This window comes from Lepidochelys kempii, chromosome 2 (genome assembly GCF_965140265.1).
Source record: "Lepidochelys kempii isolate rLepKem1 chromosome 2, rLepKem1.hap2, whole genome shotgun sequence".
NCBI classification, from domain to species: domain Eukaryota; kingdom Metazoa; phylum Chordata; order Testudines; family Cheloniidae; genus Lepidochelys; species Lepidochelys kempii.
In genome coordinates, this window is record NC_133257.1 from 263040616 (window position 1) to 263067221 (window position 26606).

General features: G+C 47.8%; 1 protein-coding gene across 2 annotated transcripts in view; it reads right to left on the reverse strand.

The window, feature by feature from the left end:
- Window positions 1-26606, reverse strand: part of WNT3A (Wnt family member 3A) — a 117873-nt gene that overhangs the window by 44615 nt on the left and 46652 nt on the right. The window contains exons 1-2 of one of the 2 annotated variants that reach the window (XM_073329599.1): window positions 13824-13834; window positions 8395-8636 (exon numbers count right to left, since the gene is read on the reverse strand). In XM_073329599.1, the coding sequence (XP_073185700.1) occupies window positions 8395-8521 (127 nt within the window). In that variant the 5' untranslated portion in view covers window positions 8522-8636; window positions 13824-13834. Of the gene's footprint in view, window positions 1-8394; window positions 8637-13823; window positions 13835-26606 lie in introns of those variants that run through there. The other variant, XM_073329597.1, reaches the window with a different exon arrangement.

Consider the following 26606-nt stretch of genomic DNA (forward strand, 5'->3'; position numbering starts at 1 on the left):
TTAAAGCACATTTCTTGGGCAAATTCAACTTTCAGTTAAGCGATACCCATGTAACATCTAGAGCAATGAATGACCTAGAAACAAATGGATTTCCACAAGTGTCAGGAGTAGGATTTGGGCCCTAAAGATGGTTTTATGATGACAAACACTTTAATAAAGGATTCTCTTCCCACAAAAAATAGAATAAAAGGGTGTAGATGTTATAGTGATTGGTGTTGCACGAATAGGATCAATCTATAGGAGTGGATGGGTGAGTAATGGGGACCACATTAATTTTTCCCTTCCATGCACCAGGATTTGTTTTGCAGGGTAGCTCGCATGCCAAAGAGTTTGGGAGAATCTGGGATGCTTGTTTCCAGTGGTTTGCAGAGAAAGAACCATGCGTTCTACCCATGCTGTGATTCTTTCCCCTGAGCTGCCCATCCATTGGCACTAACAAAGAAAGCACAAGAGACATTAAGACCAGATGGAAGGGAAAACATAGTGTAACTAACAACTTTTTAGTAACACCAGATCTCCCTACCCCTGAGAAGCTTTCCCCAGCCCTGCAGCACGGTTCAGCTAGGCAAACACCACTGCAGGAGCCAGGGGAATGCCAAAAAGGTTCAGCATGAATAGGCATGTAACTGTTCTGATGCCAGGGATGGGCAAACTGAATAGTCCGTTTGTCCAATGGCATGAATGCTGGTGGCTCTTGGACTCTTGAACCCTGCCTGGTTATCACCTGGTGAAGTAGAGCAGAGCGAGAGGCTTCCTGGCCAGTAAATGAGACTCTGATATGTCCAAATGGGAGCAGAGCCCACATCTGAAATCGCCTAGACACCCGTGAACATCAGGCCTCGTTGAGGGTTAGACATGATCCTGAGTATCACTGATGATGTAACTTCCTATAGGCCTGTCTCTGCTACAGAAACAATCATGTTTAAATCATGTATGATTGTAGCTAAGCCATGTTATACCATAGAGGTGTCAAGGGGTGACTGGCCGTTTATGGGGAGATGGAGCCATCCACACCTGTGCCATAATTAATTAGCTGCTTCCCAGCCTGAGGGGGTGGGGCTAAGGAGGATCAGGTGGTAGCTTAATGGGCACCTTGGCCTTATAAAAGAGCTGCGAGAGATCAGTCTAGCACTCAGGCCCACAGGCAGTAAGGCTTGCTCCTGTGGAAGGCTCTGAGCCAGGCTCTGCAGGAGAAGGGTACTCCAGAGCTAGCCCAGAGCAGAGAAAGGTAGCCCAGAAAGGGGCTGGGAATAGGGCCCATAGGGTAGAGAGAAGCCCCACAGAGCAGAAGAAACTTTTTGTTTGTTTGGGACTTTTTATTTTGGAATTCTTGTTCTGTGACGTGGCCAGAGGGTTAAGACATCTCCAGAACAGACTGATGTGTGGCACGCCGAGGAGAGAAACTGAAGCAGGGAGTACCTGTAGTGCTACACTTAGCCAGTAGGGAGTGCTATGGGGCAGCCACACCCCATAACAAGGGTTTTTCCTTGCATGTGTGGACACAAGGAGCTTTTTACCTATCTAAAACGCAAAAGGAATACCTACAGGAAATGGAAGGAGGGGCATGGCACCAAGGAAGCGTACATGGGAATAGCACGAGCGTTTAGGGACAAAATCAGGAAAGCCAAGGCAAAGAATGAGTTACAGCTAGCAAGAAACATTAGAAACAACAGGAAGGGGTTCTTCAAATATGTCAGACAAAAAGGGAAAGATCAAGGAGGGTGTGGGTCCGCTGCTCAGTGGAGAAGGTGAGCTGGGAACGGAAGATAAGGAGGCAGAGCTGCTCAATGCCTACTTTGTTTCAGTCTTCTCACAAAAAATAAGATGTGACCGGATGATTACCGAAGTTACCATAGAGAATAAAGGGGGAGGGATGCAGATCGGGGTAAGTGAAGAACATGTCAGAGATCTTCTGACCAATCAGAATAAATTCAAATCAGCAGGGCTGGATGCTATTCACCTGTGGGAGCTGAAGGAATTAGCTAAAGAAATCTCAGAGCCCCCGGCAATAATATTTACAAACTCATGGATGACAGGAGAGGGGCTGCACAACTGGAGAAGGACTAAGGTGGTGCCCATCTTTAAAAAAGGGGAAAAGGAGGAGCCAGGAAACTAGAGACCAGTCAGCCTGGCTTTGATACCTGGGAAGCTGCTAAAGCAATGTATAAAACATTCAATTTGTGACTACCTGGAGATGAAGGGGTGATCACAGGGCCAGCCCTAGACCAAATGGTACCGCAAGCAAGGAGTGTCTTTGGTGCCCCCCGCCCCCTTTTGTTTCCCATCAGATTTGTTCCTTGCTGCAAACTAGATTGCAACTGAGCTTTTCGCTTCCTACAATGAGCTCCTGAAGGCTTCTTTTGGGGCATCTTTTATTGTCTATGGGGAAAACAAACAGTATGAGGGAGAACAAAAGTCTCTGTTCCGCGGTCTTAGAAAGTCATCCAACATTACATGTGAAGCATGGCAAAAGAAGAACCAGTATTTCTTTTATATTGTTGCACAGATAGAGGTTCAATAGATGTCTCTGGTGTCTCATTAAATATGTCCTTTATTCGTCGCTACTTACACTCTTCAAGTCTTAAAACACAAGTACGCTTTCATAATTACTCAATAAAACAAGGTTCACAATATCGCAGCTGGGCTCTCACTTCACTTCAGTTTGTTCTTATATCTCACTGACTGACTGGTGACACAACACCCCTTATATACCTGCGAGAGTACAGCGGACAACATTCTAGGAGGTTCAAGGAAAATGTAGTTCTCAGAAAGTCTGGAAGGTTCCACGAGATTCTACAAAGGTCCAGAACATTCTAGGAGGTTAGTGAAAAATGAATCCACATACGGAATACCTGAAACATGTTACTTCAAACATTCTATTTTCCCTTTTGTCGCCAACAACAAAAACAACCCCCCAAGCCCGGCACCCCCCAAGCCCGGCACGTCAGGCAGTCGCCTGGATCGCTTGCCCCTAAATCTGGCCCTGGGTAACCACTAACAGCCAGCATGGATTTACCAAGAACAAATCATGCCAAACCAGCTTGATTTCCTTCTTTGACGGGGTAACTGATTTGGCGGATGGGGGTATGTGGTGGACATAATTAAGGCTACGAGTCTGTCACGGAGGTCACGGATTCTGTGACTTTCCGGTGACTTCTGCAACGGCCACTCCGGCAGCTCCTGGGCCAACCACACCGGCGGCGGCTGCAGCAGACTCGGGCTACTGCCTGCCCCCCCCCCAACTCCAGCAGCAGCGGGAGTTTGGGTGCATGTGGGAGGGGGCTCAGAGCTGGGGGTTGGGGTGCAGGAGGAGGTGAGGGCTCTGGGCGGTGCTTACCTTGGAGGTCCCCCCAGAATGTCTCTCCATCGGCTCCTAGCTCTACATGTTGCCTCCAACCACAGGCACCACCCCCGCAGCTCCCATTGGCTGCAATTCCTGGCCAATGGGAGCTGGGGGAGGGACATGTTGCTGCTTCCAGGGAGACCCCCAAGGTAAGCGCCACCCAGAGCCCTCGAGGAGCCAGGTAGGGAGCCTGCCATTCCTGCCAACCTGCCCCCCGCAGCACCAGCGGGGGTCCCGGGCTGCTCCCTCTGAGCATCTGCAGCACCCCCTGGACCGTCCCCCCCGCCCCCCCGAGCACCCACAGCACCCCGGGCTGCCCTCCCCCCCTGCAGGATTTAGTTAGGGGTATATCCTGTCCATGACTTTTACTAAAAATACCCATGACTAAAACATAGCCTTCGACATAATACACCTGAACCTCAGCAAGGCTTTCAATTCAGTCCCACGTGACATTTTGATAAGTAAACTGGAGAAATGCAGGCTCCACAGAACTACCATTAAGGGGATACATACTTGGTTAAAGAACCACAAACAAAGAGTAACTATTAATGGAACGACGTTGGATTGGAGGGAGGTCTCAAGTGCTGTTCCACCAGGATCTGTTCTGGGTCCGGTGTGGTTTAACATCTGTATGAATGACCTGGATGTAGGACTAGAGAGCAGACTGATCACGTTTGCAGATGACACAAAGCAGGGGTGGGGCGGTTGCCAACACTTTCGAACATACAGCTAAAATTCAGCGGGGTCTTGATAGATTGGAGAACTGGGCTAGAGACGACCCAATGAAATTTAACAGACAAACTTAAGGGGCTACTCTCAGGGAAGACAAACCAAATGCACAAGTACAGAATGGGGGGGGAAGCTGGCTTGGCAGCAGCACTGCTGAGAAGGATCTGAGAGTTGTGGTGCATCACAGCCTCGACATGAGTCAGCAATGCGATGCAATGCTGTTGCAAAAAGAGCAAATGCAATTTGAGCTTGCATTACCAAAGGCATAGCCTGCAAGTCAAGGGAAGCGATAGTTCTACCCTACTCGGTGCTGGGTAGGCCTCAGCTGGAGGACTGTGTCCAGTTTTGGTCACCAATATATAGAAAGGTGGAGAGAAACTGGAAAGGAGCCGGAGATGAGTGACAAAGATGATGAAAGGGATGGAATGCAAGCCATACGAGCAAAGGCTGAAGGAACTGGGTCTGTTTAGTTTGGAAAAGAGGAGATTAAGGAGGGACAGGATACCAGTCTTCAGACACTTGAAAGGCTGCCATAAAAAAGATGGAGAAAAGTTCTCTTTTGCCACAGAGGGTAGGACAAGAGGCAGTAGGTTCAAACTACAGCGTAGCAGCTTTAGATTAAATCTCAGGAAAAACCTCCTAACCATAAGAACAGCAGGACAATGGAACAGACGCCTCGTTAGGTCGTGGGAGCTCTTTCACTGGAGGCTTTCAAAGGGAGGCTGGAGCCATGTCTTGGGTGGTTTAGACACAACCAATCCTGCATGTTGGCAGCGGGTTAGATTAGATGACCCTTGTGGTCCATGATTCTAAAGCATCCCCCTCCTCACGTTCACCATGAGAGAGGCACCTGTTTTAGACTATGGTTCTATCAGTGTCAAAACATGGTGGCCTTACATGACCGCAGTCCAGCAAGATTTTGACATCACTGAGTCAGAGTCAGACCCTAGCCCTGAATTCGTAATGAGATACCAAAGTGGCAAGTGTGGCATGAATACTGAGCGAGTTTCAGTTAGATTCAGGCCTAGAAAGCGTTTCTTCAGGGAAAATCAAAACATAAAAACAACAACAAAATCCAACCAAAACAGCCCTTCTTCGTAAGAAAGACTGAGATCCAGACCCCCACTGGTGAAAGTGGGAATAGCTCCCATGACTTCAGTTTGGCTTCTGTGACTTCAGTGGAGCAGTGCTGATTTACACCATCCGAGGACCTGGCCCCACTGACCGCAATGGAGCAGTGCTCATTTACACCAGCCGAGGACCTGGCCCCACTGACCGCAATGGGACACTGAAGTTAGCTTCTCGGTTACTTGGCTTTTAAACTGTGAACTCCAGCACTTTTCTTTTCTTTTGGTAGTAGCTCAAGTATGTTCCTCCCCTCGGGGATCTGCACAAGAATGTGGCTGAGCTGTTCTCCTCCCCCCGCCCGCCCCCCCCCCCGCCTCCTGCAATAGGTGAAGCCAAACTGAAGGATGGTTAGATTCTCCCTCGAGGAACAACATTCTTCAGTTATGAAATCGTCCCAGCGTCCTTTTCCTAGCTGAGCCTGGCTACTGCACAACGGCAGGATCCGGGCCCCATCCTGGCACACACACGCCCGATGACTGCAGTGGGCGCTGCAGGTACAGGGCACGGGCTTCCTTCGCGCCAACATATAACCACAGGTATATCAGAAGGTGGCGTGGGGCAGTAGAGCAGCTATGCTGCCCTGTGTCTGGGGTATGTCTACACTGCAGTCAGAGGTGGGCCTGGATCTAGCTTGGATCTAGCTAGCTCCCATAACAATGGCAGCACATGCCTGCCTGGGACCCTGGGTGTTTACTCGGGTGGCTAGCCTATGCTGCCATGCAGGCCCTAGGAGGAAGTTTGGGGCCCTGGTATATCATGTTTCCTGGGGCCCCTCCAATTTCATCCCCATTTCACCCCTTTTTATTGATGTTTTGAGGAGGCCCCCCTGAGCTTGGGCCCTGGTACAATTGTTCCCCCTTTTCACCCTTCTCATGACCCCTGCTGCCATGGCTACGCTGGGATTTTTATTGGAGCTCGCTAGATGAAAGCTAGCTTGGGTTTGTCTACACAGGCTGCAATCACACACCTGACTGCAGTGTAGACATACCCTGAGAGCCGCAGGCATCCCATGTGCCGTTTATGATGGTATCAGGAATTAGGGCGGTCTGGTGTGATGAAGGTACTGGACTAGGATTTAGTAAACCTGAGTTCAGTTCCCAGACTCCTTGAGGGACCTTGGGCAAGTCACTTGGGTCTTGTCCTCACTAGAAAGTTCAACCCCCCGCAGCGTGACTGAAATTAGATCACTATAAAGGTGCTCTCTACCAGCATAGCAATTCCTGTAGGGGAAGGGGCATTACTATTCTGAAACGAGTCATCTTTATAAGTTCATCCACTCTCGGGATTTTGCCAGTATAACTAGTATAAACTAGTATAACTAGTATAACCAGTTTGATAAAAATCATGCCTCCAACCAACATAACTTTACTGGTAAAAAACCATATAGACGAGACCTTAATACATATGTGCCCCAGTTCTCCATCTGTAACCTGGGGATAATAGCACTTCCTTTCACTTTCTTTTCCATGTGGGTGTACAATGCCTACCGCAAGAGTGCCCTGATTTTGGTTGGTGTCTCTAGATAGTAATATATTAATGTAATGTGAGAAGAGCTCTGTGTAAGCTCGAAATCTTGTCTCTTTCACCAACAGAAGATGGCTCAGTATAAGATACTACCTTGTCTCTCTCCAATCAATAATGATACAGGCATTCCTTTCAGTATACTGCTGTGATGTAGTCCGGGAATTTTATAAAGTTCACCACAACAGGATCCAAAGCTCTTCTGAATTACACAGGTGGATAAAAACAATATCCCGCCCCGACACCTGATCGCAAGTGACAGTGGATCCTGGCCTGAGGTGAATTTATGAGCTCAACCATATAAACAGACTTTAGAATGGTCTTCCTGAAATGTATCCTAGAGGCTGCCTTGCACTGCTGACACGAGGTCAGCTGACGTTGCTCTGGCTTTCAGACAAGCTAATTTCAGCAGGAGGAGCGTCAGTCCTTTTGGGAACCTGTAACAGTGCCTTTAATTGCACACTGAAAGGATTACTTCCAGGTCTGTGTTGCTGCTATCCTGAAGGCGCAGCCGGCTGTGTCAGATATTCCTAAACAGCACTGGGCAGGGAGTCCAGCTTCATTATCTCCGGGGAGGTCAAATGCAAAGCAAGTTTGCCTTACAGCTGAACTTATTCGTGCTAATCTAAAACTAAGGGCCTGATCGTGTTCCCACTGAAGTCAGTGGGAGCTGGACTGGGCCCTAAAAGCCAGGATGCAAAAGCAGAATAAAACAGTTGCTTTTGCTCCCAAAGAGGCATCTAACATATGGGACAAGGCCCTGATCCAGCTCCCTTTTGAAGTCAATGGAAAGACTTCCAGTGGGAGTTGGATCAGAATCTATTTAGCCAGGCAGGCCCCAGTATCTATCTATCTATCTTTCTATCTAGTGCCCAACACCAAAATCTAGAAACTAAAAGCGCAATTAGCTCTGAAAGGGGAACCCATTAATCCTCATTGCAGTGTATCATTTCCCCTTTACATACAGCCCTTCGGGGGGAGGAGGGGGGGCGGGGGTGTGTGCGTTCAGCCTGCTTGACAGCATGCCAGGCCAAGCCAGTCAGCAATCACTGACAGACCATCTGATGTGGCGTGAAATGACGTTTGGTTGGAATGGAATCCAGAGGTCCAGCTCTACCAATGAAAACAGCTGCTGCATTAACAATCTAAATCTATGGGAGGAGACTAGATGATTCAGGGCCCTGGCAATGCTAGCTCTCTAGGTCACCTGTTCAACACCAGCCCCAGGTGGGCAGTGAGTGAACACTGTTACCACTTGAGGAGTGTTTGGTAGCCTGTCTGAAGGAGTTGGGAGATCTCAGTCCTCTTCCCAGTGAGCCCACTGCTGTTGGCCATCACATTGGCGAGGCCCAGGGCTGAACGGGTGTTGGGACTGAATTGTCCTCTCTGCTCTAATGATGGCCTCTCTGCATCAGGCCAGAAGCGTACAGGTGGGAGGCTAGGTGGAGAAAGCTTGCACTTTATATGCATGGCACTTTATACCAGCCCAAAAGAAAAGGTCACGACAAATGATACCAACTACTGCTTTGAGCAGGGGGGTGGGACTAGATGACCTCCTGAGGTCTCTTCCAACCCTGACATTCTGTGATTCTATACAAGATGGGTTTCAATGTATATTTGCTGCTAATAGTCCACATGTATCACCCTCGCTTGCCTTATCACTCAGCACTCACCTTTATCTAGCACAGGCCCAAATATGGCCAGGCTGTCATTGACGGTGGTGCAGTTCCATCTCCTCCCACGGAACTGGTGTTGGCACTCCTGGATCCCGACCTTGACCCCTTCCGCCACGCTGGGCATGATCTCCACATAGTTCCGACAGAAGCGCAGCTGCTTGGGGACCAGCCCTGGGATGCTGCCGCAGAGGATGGGCTGAGTCCCCAGGGAGGAATACTGGTGACCGATGGCCAAGGACCTGGAAGAGAAAACATAGCAGTTTTCAGGCTGACTCTGCTCCTTGCACGGCTTGTTACCAGTCACAGCTAAGGGGACAGCAACACTTTCAGTTCCTCAGCCCTCTCTGCCCAACAATAAATGTCCCAGCTCCTGATCCCTCCCCACAGAGAATGGAGTCATCTACCTCTTTAAACCTTCCACAATCCCCAACAAAGAACCCCACCATAACTCCTTCCCTGAACTAGGTCTTGTCTGTATGGCGACACACAGGAAAACTAATCTGAATTATCTTTTAAAGTGGATTAGTTAAATTGTATTAAAGTCCTATGTGGACAAATGTATTCAGAATTAAAGTGACCCAAATTAAGGCCTGGACTACACTAGAAAATAAGGGATGGTTTGCAGAATATCCAGATGTCATAATGACAGGTGCAATCAAAATAGATGGGCAGATAGAAGGATAGGTAGACATACAGCTAGTTAAATAGATTTCAATATGCTCTTACGAGTGCTCCTAACAACCACCTAGATTATTACAACCGAAAGGATTTTTAAAGTCAAATTTCCTTTGCACCTTTGATTTAGTTTCTTGGTTTACTTTTTTGCCCTGAACGTGAAACTACGCTGGCCAGTTTCTCTTTCTGTTTAAACACATCTTTGCTACCCGGGTTTTCATTTAGCAGTAGCTTGTTGTGTTTGGGCTGCCTCCGTGGCAGAACAAGTTTGTCTGTTTTTAAAAAAAGGTTATTCGCACTGAAATTGTAAAAAAAAAAAATGACAACAATTATATCGATGCCGAGTGCTGCAAGAAGGCTAGCGTAGAGAGGAAGGAGGGGCCAGAGCTTTGTGCCCTAGTCTAAGAATTGGGAGCCAGAGGCTTCCTATATCCTGTGAGGCAAGTCTCAGTTCTCCATCTGTACAGTGGGGATAATTGCACTGCTCTACCTCCCAGAGGTGTTGTGAGGATAAATGCATTACAGAGTGTGAGGTGTTCAGAGACTGTGGTGATGGGGCCATGTTTCACCTAAGATCAATTCTTTTTTTTAACTAGGATAAAAGGTGAGTTAGAAGGTGTCACAGGCGGGCTGGCCTTTTAAAGGGACGCTTGGCCCAGCCTCACCAATGCTTCCTAGCTGAGGCCTAAGGAGCCCTGGGTCCTTAGAAAGGCCACAAGAGCTCAGCAGAGCTGGTGAAGTGCAGGGATCGGGGAGGATTCTGTAGTAGGCCCTGAGTCAGGGCAAGGACCCGGAGGGGCTGAGAGAGGTGAGGAAAAGCTTCTGGGAATTTCAGCCTATGATGGGCATGAGAACTACTTTATTTTGACATTTTTCCCCCAAATTGCCATTTAACCAATAAATTGTGCGCTGAGGCAAGGCCCTGGGACTGATCCTTCCTGCGCTGGGGAGCGAGCCCGGCAATTGACAGAAGGCATTAGCTAACATGTGCTAAACCTTCCATCTGGCTCCAACTCAATCAGCTAGCACATGTTAAAGCCTACATGGCCCTGTGTTAGACTAGAGCATGTGAGCTAACATGTCCCAACAACACATCCCTAAATCCTAGTCAGGACAAACCCTTGGGGACTGATTCATAGCTTCCAAGGCCAGAAGAGACCACTGTGATCACCTCCTCTGGCCTGCTATATAACCACAGGCCACAGACCTCCCCCCAAATTACTCCTAGATGGATCCTTTTGAAAACCATCTGATTAGGCTTTAAAAATGTTCAGTGATGGAGGCTCCACCATGACCCTGGATCCTCAGATGTATTTAGGCACCTAACTCCCACTGAAGTGGGCATCAAGTGCTTCAAGACCTTTGAGGTCCTGAAAACCCCCATCCATTATCCACTGAAGTCAATGCGAGCCCTTCCTTTGACTGCAAGGGGCACTGGCTTAGAGGCACTGACTTTCTATTTCCCCGTGGGTGCTTGGCCCCTGCTCCACCCCAGGCTCTGCCCCAGGTTCTGTCCCACCTCTTCCTGCCCCTGCTCCACCCCCACCCCGACTCTTCCCATCCCGTTCTGCCCACTCCCCCAAGCGAGTTCCACCCTCATTGCGCCTCTTCCTGCCCCCACTCCTCCCCCTTCCTCCCAGCACCTCCTGCACGCCACTGAAAAGCTGATCACTGGCCGGTGGGAAGGGCTGGGAGCAGGTGGGGGGGAGCTGATCATCAGGGCCCACTGGCGGGTGGGGGGAGCTGGGGGGTAGGGGGAGGAGCTGATCAGCGTGGCTGCCAGTAGGTGCTGAGCACTCACTATATAAGTCGGAGCTTATGGCTGAAGCCCTAAGGGTCTCATCCAGCTATTACTGAAATCAGTGGCAAAGTTCCCATTGACTTCAATGGTTCAGGGCCAACCCCCGAGGGGCTTTGTCTCATTCCTGTTGAAGTCTTTGGGAGGCTTTCCATGTATTTGAACAGGAGCTACATTAGGTCTGAAGAGCCCAATCCTATCTAGTTAGACTCATGATAATAATAATCCTAGCTAGCTCTTGCCAGCCCCCACATTTTGAACCCACTGGGACTAGTGAGAGTAAGGGACTCGCCATAGGAATAAGAGTTTGCCAGGTCATGCCTTTGATACTGCTGCTGGAAAATCACCTTAGGTACAAATCCTGGTAGAAATAATTCTAAATGAAAATATATTTGCGTTTCACACAGCTCCTTCCTTAATATGTAAAGAAACAGCCATGCCTTTCTCTGGCTATGAGACAGCCACAGAAGGCAGCTTTCTGCAGCTGTGAGCAGCATAACCATGTCCTCCCGGTGTCATTGGCTGCTAAGATGGTGTAATGTAAACTTGGCATTTCATTGGTGAACTGGGTGGTCACTTGACCTCCAGCTGGAGAATTGTGGGGTAGATTCTCTTAACTTTCTGTCCATCATGCACATTTCAGTAACGCTCTGTTAAACTCAGTTATCTTCCTAAATCACTTCAAGACTCCGAAGCACAATTGCTCCAATCACGGCACTTTCCATCGGCCTCTCTCTAGTGTGTCTAATATTTAAACAAAACCACTTGATCTCTGTCTACAAAGTTCACCGGCTTCTGCCATGGAGAAGCCCCAGATTCTTTGTTGTCTTTGGCCATCTGGAGTTAATGATGTGCCGAGCTCAGAAACAAACAAACCAACAAAAAAGTTGGGAAAAGTTTGGATAAACCCCTGAAGTTCAGAAACTTGCTTCAAGGTTACCCAAAGCTTTTGAGGTCTGCTAGCTCCCAACACCCATCCTTCTCATTTTTCCCAGCAACCAGCTCCCTTCTTCTTCCTCCTCAACTCCTTCTTCTTGTCCTGATCCCAAGCAGATCTTCTACATTTTGGCAATGTTGAGAATACAGTGGGTAGGGGAGACATTTTTCAAGTTTGGTGTTTTCTCTTGGTTAGGATGTGTGGCGTTCAGTAAATCCTTCGCTGCCCTCTGGGATCTAGCCAGCCATTTGTCTCCAAATCTCATGCATTTCAGGGCTTCCCAGAACATGTTGCCAACTCCCCTCTTCCCTCTTGTCACTAGAAAAGCACTAAAACTTGAGAGATTTGTAAATGTTGAGCCTCAGAACAGGTTCTGCTCAAATTTGGGGTGGGGAGAAGGGTCAGGTGATTTTTCTTCAAGCTAGTTTGCCCGTCCCCACCCTTAATTTAAGAGAAACCTGGAAAATCCATTCCTGTGAGCAGTCTAAACAAAGACAATACAATGCTATTCTGCATATTCACAACCAACGTTCTTGGTTTAATCTTTAACCTTTACCTACCCTAAAGTGTATAATTCAATCCATAGTTACCATTTTTCTTTGCAATGCACTACCCTCCTTACCCAAATCAACTGAACCTGCTCCTCCAATCAGTCAGTAGTTGACCTAAGTGCCTAATCCCCTTCTCTATCCACCACACCAGACACCATTTTCAGAGCTCTGCTTCTAGGATCAAATTGCTCCAGAAAAAGAGAGTTCTGTCTACGCTACAGAGCTTCTGAGCTGGTCGACACTATAAAGTTAAGTCAACATAGCTACGTTGCTCAGGGGTGTGAAAAAGTCACTCCCCTGAGAGATGTAAGGGCAATCTAAGCCTTGGTGTAGATACTGCTAGATCAATGGAAGAATTCTTCCGTCGACCTAGTTTCCGCCTCTCGGAGAAGTAGATTTACTTTTGCCCCTGGAGTTAGTGTCTACACGACAGCACTGAAGCTGTGCCACTGTAGCATTTCTAATGTAGACGTGCCCTACGCTGGTATAGCTCAACTCATCAGCGGGTCAATGCAGCAACTTTCACCAACTTCCTGCTAGAGCTTTCCAAAGTTCTTGCTACACCAATAACAGCTGGTAGAGGGGAATACACTCTATCACGGCCCGCTTAGCCCATATCGCTATGAACTCTTTGGCTTTTTGCATTGTCTATTTGCCATTCATGACCAAGAGCACCTTCACTGGCTCCAACCATTACTAAGACACCCTCACTGGAAGTCCTTGGAAGCCACCAGCCATTAGCAAAATAGCTGCCTTTATAAAACATTATACAGCCAGGATGAAATTCTCCCCTGTGCAGAAGGCCTATCACAAGGCCAATGCACAACTTACATCCAGCGTAAGCTTTGTTTTGAGAATTGAGCAACACAAGTGACACTAATAATTCTGATTCCTAGACTTAAGTCAATCCCAGTGTAAAGCAAGCACCTAAACTTGCTGGAGCGGCACCTGCTTACATCGGGTGTGAATTTAGCCAACTGTATCTTAATTTGCACTGTATCCTTCTCTTACAGGTACCTCTGTGCTTCTTCCCATGCTGCCATCTTTGCATGGGATCCCTGAAAGAGGTAACCTGCCTCTCCTCCTTCAGATCTCTCCTCATGACCCACTTACCTTCCCAAATGCAGACCCCCCTACTCCTCTCTCTTCCTAATGTTCTCTCTCCTTCTGCCATGTCTATCTTAGGGCCCAATCATATTCCCTTGATTCACACAAATACGGGATCCTCTTTGCTTGGGTCTGACCCCTCCTGTCTGGCAGAGGGCAGCTTAGGGGAGGAGTGGCCAGACTAAGAAGTTGCACATCATTCCTCTACCCCCAAAAGAGCCCTGTGAAAATCACGGCACAAAGGTAACACAAGGAGCATTTGGGGAGGAGGAGGGCCAGCTGTGAAAGTCCTGGTAGCGAGGATCCCAGCCTGAGAGGGAAAAGGGGAATGAGGAGCTGATGTGGAAGCTCACATGACCTCCTCTCAGATAGCCATAGCCTCCTATAGATGCCTCAGGACCTGTGGAGATCTCAGGGAAGCCATAGGGTTTGTGGGCCAGACCCAAGGTGAGAGAACCATTCAGGATGCACTTTGAGAGAAGAACTCTATGGAGATTTCCTCCTTTTCAGTTCTCTCCCCATTTCCCATGGAAAAGGGGACAACCAGGTCCTTATGTTGTAAGATCATCCAGGGCAAGGACTTTTCATGTCGCCTTAGTCAGTAAAGCACCATACACTGTGACAACTGTCAACACCTTTCCCTGGTACCAAAGCAGCAAACTACCAGTAGTTAACAGGGACACCTAATTCCATTATGCAGCATTTAAACAGCACCGTTTCCAGTGCCATACTCCTAGCAAAGGGGAGCCTCTAAAGGTTGGGAGGGTCAGCTGAGGCAAGCATCTCAGCACGCAGACATTCGAAGACTGAAACGGATATTTACCAGCATAAGGATGCTCTTGGGAAAAACAGAGCCATGGGAAAAGAACAGCCCTGTGAAGTCTCCATGGATGGAACCTCCATGAATGGAAGACAACAATGGCCGGTCTGTGTGCAGTGGACTCATGGGACTGAAGCCAGAGTTTGTCTCTTTCCTTGCCCCATTCCCTCCAATAAAAAAGTGTTGATTCCTAGTCTCCATGAAAGAATGTACCCACTGTTCTGGCTTCAGGAAACTCAAATGCCATGGTGATGGATCCCCCCACCCCCCTACAAAAACACACACAGGCAGATAGCTAGACAGACGGATGGAGCCATTTGGAAAATGCCAATTATTTTTACAGGAATTTTTGAATTTAAAAATATATATATACTTTCTGTGAATTTTTTTTCTCTTTTCTGACAAAAAATAAAAACCGATAAATGCTTGAAAACTGGTTTTGGGCAAAAAATAATTATCCCCCCATTTTTTTAAAATGGAAAATGCAGGTTGCTGAGGGGACGGGACAGATTTCTTTGCTATTTTTCCATTTTAAAAAAAGACAAATTGGGTCAAAATGAACATTTTCCATAGAAATTTTGGTTAAAAAGCGTTATTTTGGCCACCAAAAAAAAAAAAAAAGTTTTGATAAAAAAATAACAGCTCTTGGAGATCGTGTGGCTGCCAGATACATGTGAAATATTGAATATTCTATTAAGATCAATTTGGGTTTTTCAGTTCTACATCCTGTGCCCAATAAATCAAAATAAAATACAATCCTTGTTTTTCAAATCATCATAGAATCATGGAATCATAAAAATGCAGGCCTGGAAGGGACCTCAAGAGGTCACCGAGTGCATCTCCCCATGCTGAGGTAGGATTAATTAGACCTAGACCATCCTTGACAGGTGTTTGTCTGACATGTTTTTAAAAAACCTCCATTAATGGGGATTCCACAACCTCCCCAGGTAACCGGTTCCAGTGCTTAAATAGCCTTACAGTTAGAATTTTTTCCCTAATATCTAAGCTAAATCTCCCTTGCTGCAAAGTAAGCCAATTACGTCTTGTCCTATTCTGAGTGGACACAGAGAACAATTGATCGCTGTCCTCTTTATAGCAACCTTTTACATATTTGAAGTCAGTCATTATGTCCCCCCTCAGCCTTCTCCTCTCTAGACTAAATCTGCCCGATCCTTTCATCCTTACTTCATAGCTCAGGTTTTCTGAACCTCTTTTCATTTTTGCTGCGCACCTCTGGACCCATTTGAGTTTGTCCACACCTTTCTTAAGTTGTGGTGCCCAAAACAGGACACAGCACTGCAGCTTAGGCCTCCTCAGTGCCAAGCAGAGCAGGACAGTTACTTCCCAAGTCTTACATACGACTCTCCTGTTAATATGTCCCAGAATTGCATTTGCCTTTTGTGCAACTGCATCACTTTGCTGATACACCTCCTTCCACTCGAAGGGCGAGGTGTATTTCTTTGACTTGTACCTTTTTAAATAATTCAGACAAATGCAGGTCCTAGTTCTAATGCTCTCAGAAGTTCTGAGGAAATTCACAATAGACTAAGGCGATTTCCGATACCTGATCTTTACTCTCATAAAATAGCCCTGAGCATGGATGGCTGGTGAACTGGCCATTGGGGAAGGCTAGTCCCCAGCCCCTCCCCTTCTGCCCAAGACCCAATCCCTCCCCATCCTTCTGCCCCCCTCCCCTGCAGGCACCCAGGGAACCCCTACCGCAGCCACCGGCCCCCCAGCCCCAGAGCACCGGGTAGCTGGGCGTGTAGCTTGGCCCCAGTGCCCCCAGCCCCAGAGCACAGGTCGGCTGGGCGGTGTGGTCCCAGATCCCCCGGCACCAGGCAGGCAGTGGCGTTGCCCCGACCCCAGCCCTGGGCCTTGCAAGCACCAGTGCCAGAGGCCCCAGCCATCCCGAGTCCCGGCAGCAGGCTGGCCCACCCCAGCCCCAGCCACCTTGGGCCACAGAAGAGCGGGAACTGCAGGAAGTGGTCTGGGGACAGAGCATGGGCGAGGCCACACCAGGCTGTTTGGGGAGGCTCAGCCTCCCCCAGCCTATGATACCCACCACCCATGGGCCTGAAGTGATATGATTAAGTTACTGACTTATATATAGATAGGGCCCTACCAAATTCACCGCCATGAAAAACGCGTCGCAGGTTGTGAAATCTGGTCTCCCACTGTGAAATCTGGTCTTTTGTGTGCTTTTACCCTATACTATACAGGTTTCCCGGGGGAGACCGGCATTTCTCAAATTGGGGGTCCTGACCCAAAGGGTCGCAAGGTTATTTTAGAGGGGTCGCAGTATTGCCATCCTTACTTCTGCACTGCCTTCAGAGCTGGGCAGCCGAAGAACAGTGGCTGTTGGCCGGGCACCCAGCTCTGAAGGCAGCACCCCTTCAGCAGTGGCATAGAAATAGGGGTGGCAATACCAGACCATGGTGGTGGCGGCTGGCGGTGGCTCTGCCGTCAGAGCTGGGCTCCCGGCCACCAGCTGCTGCTCTCCAGCTTCCCAGCTCTGAAGGCAGCGCTGCTGCCAGCAGCATCGCAGAAGGAAGTGTAGCAGGGCCACGACCCCACCCTCCCCGCACACAATAGCCTTGTGACACCCGCACGTCTCCTTTTAGGGTCAGGACCCGCTACAATTACAACACCATAACATTTCAGGTTTAAATAGCTGAAATCATTAAATTTACGATTTTTAAACTCCTATGACCATGCAATTGACCAAAATGGACCCTGAGTTTGGTAGGGCCCTATATATAGACACATACAAGTACGTACCATGGGCGCTTTAACAGGTGGGGCCAGGGGGCCATCGCTCCATCACTTTCTACTGGCCATCAGGACAAGTGACAGGGGGAGGGGGCAGAGAGGAGTGAGCAAGGGGCAGAGTCGTGGGGCAAGAGGCGGTGTAGGGGCCCAGGGAAAGGGGCAGTGCATGGGCGGGGACTTGGGGAGAAGAGGCGGTGCAGGGGCAGAGGCGCGGGGGGGAAAGGGTGGTGAGGGGGCAGGGCACCGGTGGCCCCTCCACTTTTAGGAAGCTGCCACTGCTCCTGGTGTGTACATAGTACCATGTACGGGTCTGATTGTACAAAGACTTATACATGCAGGTAACTTCAGTTCCACAAGTACTTTCGTCACCCCTTCCCTGCTCCAACAACAACATGTATGTAGTGCCTTTCAACAGAGGATCCCTGCGTGCTTTCAGCAAAGGAGACATAGGAAACACTTCACTGACCACAGAAATACAGCTACCTCTGGTGTGGAATGCGGCAGCTATTTAACAGTGCACAACAACAGAACCCAACAGTTTGGATCCGGAAGTGGAGAATACCATACTCCGCAGAAAGTTCAGGTGGACTGGAAGGAGGTAGAATGAATGATCTAAACTGAGATTTGGCCAGGAGAATTCATTCCAACAGGAACTAAAGACCATCACAAAGCTCACCACCTCCCACTCCAAGTGCAAGGTGCATTGGACTGCACCTTCTCTAGTATAAACATATAGCAAATGTGTGTGTGTGCATTCTAAAAGAAATGTCCAAAACAAAACAATCCACTGCTCACAGTTTTCCCACGGGGAGAGGATGAGAAAACGAACGTGAGGAAAGTTAGTCGCATTGCTTAATGAATGACTGGAAGATGCTCAGATCCTATGGTGTTGAGCACAATGTGAGACCACAATAGAATAGGACACTAGAATTAACAGCCCAGCTTCTTGCAAAAAGTGCCCGGAGCTCTTTAATTACCATAGGCAATTAGGTCTTCTCTTTTACATATGAACTGAAAGACAGCCGCTTAGTGACCCCTCAAGCCACACCAAGGACAATTACAATGGCATCACCTGTACAACATTCTACCTTGTCCTGGTCTTCCCCCTCACTTCTGAGGCTGGGAACTTCTGCTTGTCTTGCGAGAGCTGCTAACCCCACAGCACAAGGCATTATAGCTGCATTCTCCTTAATGTTTCAATCTGCCACCTACCCCGCAGTTTATGAGAGCTGTAAATCTCATGGTTATAATGAACTCACATAATGACAGGTTTCAGAGTAGCAGCCGTGTTAGTCTGTATTGGCAAAAAGATCAGGAGGACTTGTGGCACCTTAGAGACGAACAAATTTCTTTGAGCATAAGCTTTCGTGAGCTACAGCTCACCTGCATCTGATGAAGTGGGTTTTAGCCCAGGAAAGCTTATGCTCAAATCAACTGGTTAGTCTCTAAGGTGCCACAAGTCCTCCTGTTCTTTTCACACAATGATATTGCTGATGAATACAGTTACCTGGGATGAATAAACTATGGGCACAACTGTTATCTGCAGCTGAAAGCAGTGTTCATGTGAACATTTTTGCTGCTGTGCTTCATGCCATTTCGTGACCGACAAATATCTTTTATTCGCGGTGTGTAGAAAATATGTCTTTCTGGGGGCTTGCAGTGCAAAGGCCACACCTGGCTCATTGGACAACACCCCCATCTATGCTCAGAAAATTCCCACGCCCTGGCACCATTTTGTATGTAAATGAGGCAGATTTTCTGATTCATTCGTGACAAAATGTGGGAACCCCCCCTCCCCAAAACAAACACATATTGGGTACAATTGAAAAACACTTAAGTGATTTAGGCACTTAGGGCCAGACCTTTAAAGGTATTTAGATGCCTATCACTGAAATCAATGGGAGTTAGGCATCTAAATGTCATTAAAAATTTGGCCTTTAGGAGCCTAAATCTCCTTGAAAGTCAGTGAGATTTAGACTCCTCAGAGCCAGATCCTCAAGGGTATTTAGGTGTCTAATTCTCATTGATTTAAACAAGAGTTAGGCATGTCAGACCTTTGAGGATTTGGGCCTTGCATTCCTGAGACACTTGAAAAATGTGTCTCCTAAATCAGCAAAATTTGGCTCCTAAATCACTTAGACAGTTTTACCCCTAAGGCAACTAAGTGGCTAAGTCACTGTTGAAATGAGATCTATAGATGAAACACACTATGTAAGACCTAGGCATTACAGTGATGATGATGACGATGAAAATTGTATCCAATTTCCTCATAGTTCTGCACTAAGCCATGTATATTTCACACTCACTCCATCGCAGATGGCTTTTTAAAGCTACGTTTTGCACACCCAGAACACACACTCGCTAATGTCAGAAAGCTAATTCTTTGGAATTAACTGAGTCATCAGGCTTAGGAAATGTGTGAACTCACGCTACAGTGTTCTCCCAGAAAAATAACAAATTGATTTCATTCTTACAGGCTACGGCATGCTATATAATTGAAGACATTGCCTTGTCAACTCAGACCGGTCTGACCGACTTGAGACATTGCTTACAGCCGTTTACAAAGCCATAAAATTTCCTCCTCTTTGTTTTCCCCCCATTTTGCGCTCTCTCTTTCCCGGATGAATCCCTACGAAAGACTTAAGTCATAAAATACTGCTATGGAAAACTAAGGGAGAAGCCTTGATTAAGGAAAGCATCCCAATTCTAGAGAGCAGTCAAGCACTTGCTTAATTTTAATATTTGAAAGGACTTAAGGACCCTCTTAAAACTGAGCCCATGTTTAATTGCTTTGCTGAATCAGGGCCTATATGAGGAACATAGTGTGTGTTAAGGGGTTGTGTGTTTTTCTAATTATTGATATTGAGCTAAAGAGTATAAATTGAAGCCCTGGAGGCTGGCTTCCTCTTTATATCCACAGAAGAGTATTGATGATTTCGCCCACCCCTGCACTGCTCCTGAACCATGACTTAGAAGGACCGCCACCACAGCTGGCATGAGAATGGGCTCTCCAGGGTCATTTAACCCTTGGCCTCTCTGCTGAGGCTGCCAGTCTACAAGTCAATTTGACCACTTTGCCCCAAACCATCTCTGTGCTTTTTTCCACACTACCCCTATATTTGGGCTCAGACATGACCCGTGCCTGCCAATAGTGTGGGGGGCAGAGTGAGGGCAGCTGGCTTCAGCAGCGTTAGTGAGCACGCACAGTACAAGCCAAGCAGCAGATCTTGCGAGGGACGTGACCCCGTGTCGCCTCTACATGGGCTTTGATAAGTTTATAGGCAACAATGCACCTGTCACTAATAACAGGTTCTTTACTCAGGAGGCTACATGCGAAATTTTTTACTGAATCTGAGACTGGTGGAGCACACATAGAGACTTTATAGGGTTATTTCCTACAGACACGCGTAATTAAAATAATAGACAAATGTAACAAAACAAGGAAAATACAACAATACGTCCCCTCTACATTGTGCATACGCACGACTCGACCCTTAGAAGTGAAGATGGAAAGAAAAGTAAGTGGAGACCATCATGAATGGAGATGACATTTGAGCTGCCAACCACTTGTGATCCCAGCTGAAGGTTGGCCATACACCCTATTTTATACCTTCTTTTCCCCAACACCCACACATAGAATCATAGAATATCAGAGTTGGAAGGGACCTCTGGAGGTCATCTAGTCCAACCCCCTGCCCAGAGCAGGACCAATCCCAACTAAATCATCCCAGCCAGGGCTTTGTCAAGCCTGACCTTAAAAACTTCTAAGGAAGGGGATTCCACCACCTCCCTAGGTAACGCATTCGGTGACCATATTTACACCGGTTTCTAGCCACCAGTCCAGGCATAGCTGTCTGGGAAACCATGACTGGAGTTCCGATTGTTGCATCAATGCATGGGTCAATATTTGCAACAGGCTCACGTGGCTACCTCGTGATTTCACATACTAAAAATTCCCTGCCGCCCCCCACAAAAATCCATTCTTTCGTGGTTCTACACTATATTTGTTTATCACAAGCTACATATGGACAGGTTTCAGTCTTATAACCCTAGGTCACTTACTTATGCTAACTTATGTGTTACTTCGTGCTAACTAACATATAACTACTAGGCTTCAGCTCATTGCCAAGCCCACCTTAACGTTACTGTGTATACTGGACATTGCATTGCAGCTCTGTTGGCTTCCCTCACAACTATTACAAGCAGTTTATCAAATAATATGTAAATTAAACTCATAGCGTCTCCAGAATCAGGACGTGAGTCATAGGTCAACAGGATCCTTTCCTAGCCCTGCTCTAATGAGTCATCGCCCCTCTTTCCATTCAACCCACTGCTAAAGTCTCAGGCCCTGATTCTTGTTTACACAATATTGACACTGCAGTCCTGGGGGCGGAGGAGGGGGAAATGTTGCAACACAGACAGATGGACCTGAGCTACCTTTAATCTAGCCAGCTCAGGCAGCAGTAGAAGTGAAGCTGTGGCAGCATGAGCTAGAGAAACCTACCTGGCACCTTGGGTAGTTATTCAAGCTGCCACAGCTTCACTGCTGTTGACACCCATGTTCGCGAGATGAAAGCTAGCTCAGGTGTGTCTACAGTTGCTGCAATCACACCTCCGATGGCAGCGTAGATGTATCCTAAGCCTACTTTACACAGCTCTGGCAGGATAAAGGGTCTATACGCATAAGTTAGATCGACATCCCTGAGCGGCAGAGCTGTACCAGCCAACCTCCCAGGGTCAATGCAGCTAGGACAGATGAATGCTTCTGTCACCCACAGCTACCGTTATTTGGGGAGGTGGTGTTCCTACAGCTATGAAAATCCCCCTTCTGCTGGTGTTGGCGGTGCCTACGCTACGGGGTTATGCAGCACAGCTGCAATGGTATAGCCATGCTGATAGAGTCACTCTAGTATAGATGTACTCTGGATTCAAAGGGGGCAGATCAGAGGGCTTTGATTTGGGGGTTGCTCTGCTCTGGAGATTCTGGAGGCCAGCCAGCTAGGTGCTGCACAAACATAGTCAATGCCAGTTCTTGCCCCCCAAAACATCCAGTTCATGCGTTTGTCCCATATTCTTTTTGTCCTCCCTGCAAAGTAGGATGAGAGTGTTTTGGGTCTGCCTTTTGCCCACAGCCTGGGTTTGCTCTGGGGAAGAGCTGTGTTGGCTGTGATTTCACAGCTGCTCTGGCCAAGGAGAAGATGGGTCCTCTCATTTGTGTCACGGTGATGGCATATATCTCACAGACAAGGGTTCTTAAACTTTTCCACAGGGTGGGCTATGTCTTAATGGAGATATTTTCTGTGGACACTTCCCTTCCTACTCACAATAGCCCGGGCCACCTCTCTTACCCTTTGTGATCATATAACAGTCCTATGGCAATGGAATCACTTGCTAATGTGGGAAAGTTACATTACAGCTGGTCGGGGAATTGGGGATTTTCCTTGCAACCCCCCGCAAACCTGCCCAAAACAAATACAAAAATTAGTTTTCTGGGAGGTTTTATGATACTCAAAAATGTCTTTGACAAAAATGAAAATTTGAGGGGTAAAATTTCCATTATCCCAAGCAACTAGTTTCTGCTAGGAAAAAACCCTCAGTCATAGAATCATAGAAATATAGGCCTGGAAGGGACCTTCATAGGTCATCTAGTCCAGTTCCCGGCCTCATGGCAAGACTAAGTATTATCTAGACCACCCTTGACAGGTGTTTGTCTAACCTGCTCTTAAAAACCTCCAAAGATGAAGATTCCACAACCTCCCTAGATCATTTGGTCCAGTGCTTAACTACCCTGACAGTCAGGACATTTTTCCAAATGTCCAACCTAAACCTCTCCTGCTGCAATTTAAGCCCATTGCTTCTTGTCCTGTCCTCAGTGGATAAAGAGAAAAATGTATCACCCTTCCTCTTTATAATAACCTTAGGTACCTGAAGGCTGTTATGTCCCCCCTCAATCTTCTTTTCTCCATCTTAAACTATCCCAATTTTTCTAATCTTTCCTCAGAGGTCATGTTTTTTAGACCTTTCATCACTTTTGTCACTCTCCTCTGGACTTTCTCCAATTTGTCCTCATCTTTCTTAAAATGTGGTGTCCAGAACTGGACACAGTACTCCAGTTGAGGCCTGGGTGATTTGACAATGTTCAGCCAGCTTTGAGTAACATTAGGAAAGTATTGAATGTGTTTGCAGGCTGTCTATGAATGCAATTTAGTAGCTGGAAATAAGGAGGCAGTGCCATGTGACAAGCCAACTCTCCACAGGCCACTAGCAAATACTCTGCATATAACCAGGGCATCTATGGACCACAGGATGGATTAGTGGGCAGAGTGCAGAAAAAGTGGTCAAAACTGCATGATAAATACTATTTGTCACGTGGCTCTGCTGTGGTTATATAGCTATAGATAGGTGTAAAGCTACTTTGCGAGGGGTCCTTTGAGATGAAAGTTTTTATTCAATGGCATGTAGGAAGAAGAGGGGAAATTAAATTCACTTCCCAGAATGAGGCCACCGCTGTTGAGGGAAGCACGATAAATCTTAGTGGAACTGGCAACTCAGATGGAACATTGAGGCACCCAATGGCCTCTGATCAGGCAAGGAAATTTCAGGCACGGTCAGCTAACTGGCTACTTCCATTTAGGTTAAACGTCCCAACGTCCTATGTCCATTTAGTTGCAAACCCCTTCTCATGTTGCGGAATATACCAGCTACTGTTCCAACTGATCTCAGTGGAACATTGCTGGATGGTGTGAAGCGTGGCAGGGGACGAGCCGGCGAAGGGCTAAAGGGGGCTTTCATCAGTGTGTATACTGCAGGCTGATGTCTCTGGAGTGGTTGGAGATTGTCTCTTGCCCACCCATAGCCCTGGCACAAATGACTTCACACCCAGTGACTCAGAAGCGCAGTTGCTTGGCATTCCTCAGCACGGCCTCACCCGATAGTTTTATGGGGATCTGGTAAACCCTAATCCCAATGACAATGACAGCCAGTGAGTCAGTCCTCACGCAGTCATTGGGTGCTGGTGAGACGGGGGAAGACGGTTGGCATAGAATCATAGAATATCAGGGTTGGAAGGGACCTCCAGAGGTCATCTAGTCCAACCCCCTGCTCAAAGCAGGACCAATCCCCAATTTCTGCCCCAGATCCCTAAATGGTCCCCTCAAGGATTGAGCTCACAACCCTGGGTTTAGCAGGCCAATGCTCAAACCACTGAGCTATCCCTCCTCCCCGCAAGGCATGAGAGAGGAAGAGTGTGGGAGGGAGCTGAGGAAGGCAAGAATTAGGAGAAAACAGGGGAGGGGATCAGGCACTGTGTGCAGGGACTGGGAGAACCAATCCAAATGTCTGAGCTGGAAACAGGAGGGTGAACATGGAGACGGGGAGGGCAAAGGAAGTCATGTCTAATGGGGACAGGAAGCCGTTCGGAACAAGAAGCAGCCAGCAGAGGGGACCTGTATGGGGCTGCATCAAATCGGAGCCGCGCCCACAGAGCTTTTCCTACAGCATCTTAGAGTTAATGATTTCTTTCCTCAAGCAGCTGTGGGAAGGCAGGCAGCCTGCCAGATAGCAATCGATTAGCAGATGGCTGTTCACTATCAGGCAGCGATACCAGCTTGGACACGCAGAGGGAAAGCAGCCAAGAGATCTGTAAAGCAATCCCAGCCTTCTGCTGGGAGCTCCTGTGCCAAGGTATCTCTTGTGTTTACTTTAAAACCCTCCTCCTGCTAATACTAATAATAACAACAAAGCTCCAGGGTCAACGGGTTTGACAGATGGATTTTTCCTAGCGTGGGTTTCTTCTTGTCACCTGCAGAACTGATGTGCTTGCGGGATTATGCAAGGTTAATAATCATTCAGCTTCTCAGGAGGCCTGACCCATGACAACGGCCTATGGGAGGGCAGCGTCCCTGGGGGGAACTGAAGCATACTCCAGATCTCAGGTGGGGACACTGCTTGGCTGTGCATGCTAGCCCCACCCACTTCTGCTTGGGGCACGCCCCCCCACCCTGCCCCTGACGTGGAGGATTCCGCCTTGATGATGAAATCCACAGGTGCCCCTTTAAGGGGGAGTTAAGGATCAGGCTCCTAAACTTTGGGCTTGTTTACACGGTGGGATAATGCACTATGGGGTGTGATGTGGGACTCATTAATTAGTCCGTGTAGATGCTGTTGGTGCGCAGTGCTGTTTGAAACAGTACTCCACTAGGGAGTTTTTAGTGTGCACCATGAGTCCACATGAACCAGTTAGAAATCACACCCCTGTTGTCCCCCTTGCCACACTGTCTAGATGAGCTCTTTGAAAACACTCAAGCATTTGTAAAATAGCTTTTCCGGTAATGTACATGTGATACACAGAATACCTCGTGGTGGGGGGTGTAAAGCTATTCTTAGTGCTGGCTTGACTTGCCTTCCACAATTCACGGCTTTGTTACCCGTGAGTAACCTTTTCACACAAGGTGCAATTGGCCTGTGGAACTCATTGCCACAAGGTATTGTTGAGGCCAAGAGCTCAGCTGACCACATATTGCTACAGAGAACAAGAATGTCCAGAGTTATCACAGTAAATACTCAACAAACAAACATGAGATTTGGAAGGGCTATAAACTCTCCAGCTTCAGGCCTTAAGCCAACCTCCAACTATGAGAGTCAGGAGGAAACATTCCCTGTGGGCAGGTTATCTTGCAGCTGCCTACTGCAGAGTTTCTTGCACCTTCCTCTGAAGCAGCTCTGGTGCTGGCCACTGTCACTGATAAGATATGGGACCTGATGGACCACAGATTGGTTCTATGAGTAATGGCACCAACCCAAATACATGCGGATTAAACCTTTATAGTAGATCGCACCAGCATGCCTTCTCCTTCTACCTCTTGCATCCCCTCACCCTTGCTTTGTGCACACACCCCCACCCCCACCCCCACCCTACACACACCTTTATTCTAGACCACACCTGCATGCATTCTCCTTCTCCCTCTTCTGATCCCTCCCTTTTTCTCTCTGAGCACACATATACACCACACTATTGTCCCCTGTAAATTTCAGGTTAAGATGTTCCATTCTAGTGGAAGTGAAGCACCAGGCAGAGCCAGTGGCTTCTCTCTGGACAGTCCCTTAGGTCTCTTATCAGTATGACTGAGTAAACCTAGGAAAGTCTGGAGTTCGGAATTGGTTTGGCCAACTTTCCCAAAGCCTGGGTGAGTATCTGAAGACACGCAGCCCCTGAGTGCTCCTCAGAAGGTGGAAGGATAATTCAGAGCCTCGTACTTCTCTGCAGGCAACTCTTTGGCCAGGCAAAGGACCTGTTTTTTATGGGTGTCCAAGGGGAACTGCAAGCAACCCTGTTGCGTCAACAAAGGTCATTGCAATGCAAAGGGATAGAAGCCCTTTCCTGAGGAAACGCAACAAACCAACACAGAGATTCTTATTTTAACCAGAAACAGAGACAAATACTCAGGGAAATGTCACAGTGAGGCCAAATATTGAGGAGAGGACAGCGTCACGGGGACCCTGTGCCTGTTTGCTTCACTTAGCTACTTGCTAGCATGCCAAAAACCCTCC